This window comes from Phytophthora infestans, genomic scaffold, assembly GCF_000142945.1.
Source record: "Phytophthora infestans T30-4 supercont1.633 genomic scaffold, whole genome shotgun sequence".
NCBI classification, from domain to species: domain Eukaryota; phylum Oomycota; class Peronosporomycetes; order Peronosporales; family Peronosporaceae; genus Phytophthora; species Phytophthora infestans.
This window is the reverse complement of record NW_003303147.1, coordinates 13126-15614: the sequence shown is the minus strand read 5'-3', so window position 1 is coordinate 15614 and position 2489 is coordinate 13126. Positions and strand designations below refer to the sequence as shown.

Genomic DNA, 2489 nt, shown 5'->3' with positions numbered 1-2489 from the left:
CTCGAAAGCAGGCAGGAAGAGGAGCCTCCAGTGTAGCTCTTACATGCGCAGCTTCCTCAGGGAGAATAATTCCTTGACGCTAGCATTGTAAAGCAGTCAGGTCAAGTTCTTGTTCACAGTGTATGCTACGTAGTATAAAGAGGTTGATTCAATTACCAAATAGTACTGCATGATCAGAGGCTGCTTAGTCGGCGTTTCAGCCGCATCTGAGCCTTGAGCTACACCATTCATACTACTACAATGTATGGACACACGACGGAGAGGACGCTGCCACGAGCACTGTGAAACCAGAGGAATCGACGAGCGCAACATGCACGTCTTAACAACTGACCTCGTCCACGCAAAATTTCAACCAATGACTGAACGATTACGAGGTATCTTGAACAAAGTATGCAAAAAAAACTTCCTACTGAGCTCACGCGGGGATGGCCTTGAGGAAGTGCAACGCGAAGCTGACAAGCGTCAGGATCTTGACGAACTCGGCGCCGACGTAGAGGATGTGGTAGATCGCCCTTGGACGATCTTGGATCTGGACCTGGTGTCTAATCTCGCCGAACTGCATCTTCTGGTTGAATGACATACTGTCGTCGTCCATCTCCTTGAGCGCTTCATACAAAGCAAACTCGGCCGTGAGCTGCAGCTTCGGGTAGAGCCACGCAGCCTGGACGGCCAGTAGCAGCGTGGCAAGGACGAGGCGCCACACAGCATCTCCCCCATCAGACGCAACGAGGAAATGCGGCAGCCAGAGCCCCACGCAAAGCCCGATCTCCACCGAGTTGAGCGCCGCGAACATGGTACGACCCAAGTCCAATGCCAGGTGGCGTGGCATGAACGGAGCGCGGAACTTGACCCACGACTCGGTGCAGGAGATGGCGAGCACGAAGCCCAACCACACGAGCGAGAGGAGCGAGGCGGCCGCGCCCTTGGACAGCCAGTCAAACCTGGCAGCTGCGGTGAAGACCACGCCCACGCCAGCGTATGCGACGCTAAGTAGTCCGCGCTTCTTGACGTCCATAACAAGAGCACAAGGTTGATAGGGCAAACGCGAAATGACACGGATGATATCTTGCGGTGATTTTGGCCCAATGAACGCAGAGCGAGCATCACTCTGACATTACATGTATAAGCTTGAAGCTATCTATTGAAGACAAAGGCACAGGGGTTGGCATCCGCAGCAGTGGTACTAAGAGCAACTATACCGGTACAGTGGTCACGGTAATTAATCTAAGTTGATAAATAATCTCATACACTAAATATTCTCACTCAAGTTTGTTGAGAATAATTCACGTGAACAAACTTTTTCAGAGTTCATTATTAATCTCAGTTGTGGGTTATATCTTGTACTCACTATTGGGTTTGCTTATGGTGCAGTGGTTCATGATCGCCCTAGCCAATCGCTGCATTGTGAGCTCAAGTCCCGCAGCAGCAGTGCATAGGGTGTCAATTGTCTCTTTTAGAGTTAGGTCTGTGGTGATGTTTGTTCTGTGGAATGTTCTGTCCCAATAATGGCATCCGTTGGTTGCTCGGCGCTCTCGTTAATGCACCTTTGTAGCGGCACCTTCAGCACCTTTCCTGTCTAATCGGATCGATAAATTACGAGATCAGCACCTTGCTATTTCTGCTTCGGCACCTTTCCCCTCAAATCGAATAATATATAACCACCACTCACGCAATATATCATGCGATCCAGCCTCCACATGAACCGGTTCGCACGGTTAAGCTCGGAGTCATTGCCGGTTCAGTTGGCGAAACGACGCAGATACACAAAGTCAATAACGCGACGGAGCAAGAGCATCGAGCGAGGTGCCGGAGGACACGCCGCGCAGACCATGCACACTGAAAACGTGAACAGCGAATGCTTGCAACTGCAGGAAGCTTCTTCAATGCTTCTATGGAGCCGGATTTCGGAGCTTGAGAAGCTTCAGCTCAAGCTGAACAAGATGGAGGATCTTCTCGTGGCGCTGGTGGAGCTTCATGGAGATATTGCGGAAACTGTAGGCGATAATATGAGAGATGCGGTGACGACAGCAACAGAAGGAAAGGAGCTCCGTCACAACGTGAATGTTTCATTCTCTACATTATTAAGTGATGTTATTCGTAAAAAGAAGACATAGTTTAATTCATTTATACATGAATTATGTTCTCAGCAGCTCTTGAATGCTGTCTTCACCTTCTTCCGAATGTCTAATAGCTGCGCCCAGCCCTCATTATCTCTAGTTGCATCGCCAGTTGACTTATGTAGCATTGTCCACAGTAGGCGCAGTCTCATTTGAGCCAAATCACTGTCTGAAATCGAGTTACATGCCTTCAGCGATCGCACGCGAGTCACGTAGCTATAGGCCTGCGCAATGCACATAATACCACAACTTACACTGTCTACTTGCTTGGGGGTCGTAACCGGAACTGCAACAATTTTAGGTAACGAGCACGGAGAGGTCATGGGCGCTGCACCATCATCATTTGGCCCAGTTGTTGTGACTGCTTTGCTG

General features: G+C 49.8%; 1 protein-coding gene across 1 annotated transcript; it reads right to left on the bottom strand.

Annotated features, from left to right (window-relative positions):
- Positions 1-341: 341 nt before the first annotated feature.
- Positions 342-1015, bottom strand: PITG_21836 (uncharacterized protein; the record flags this gene model as incomplete). Its single annotated transcript, XM_002894703.1, has 1 exon — positions 342-1015. One exon carries the CDS (start codon positions 1013-1015, stop codon positions 416-418), a length of 600 nt encoding a protein of 199 aa, XP_002894749.1.
- Between the last annotated feature and the right edge of the window lie 1474 nt (positions 1016-2489).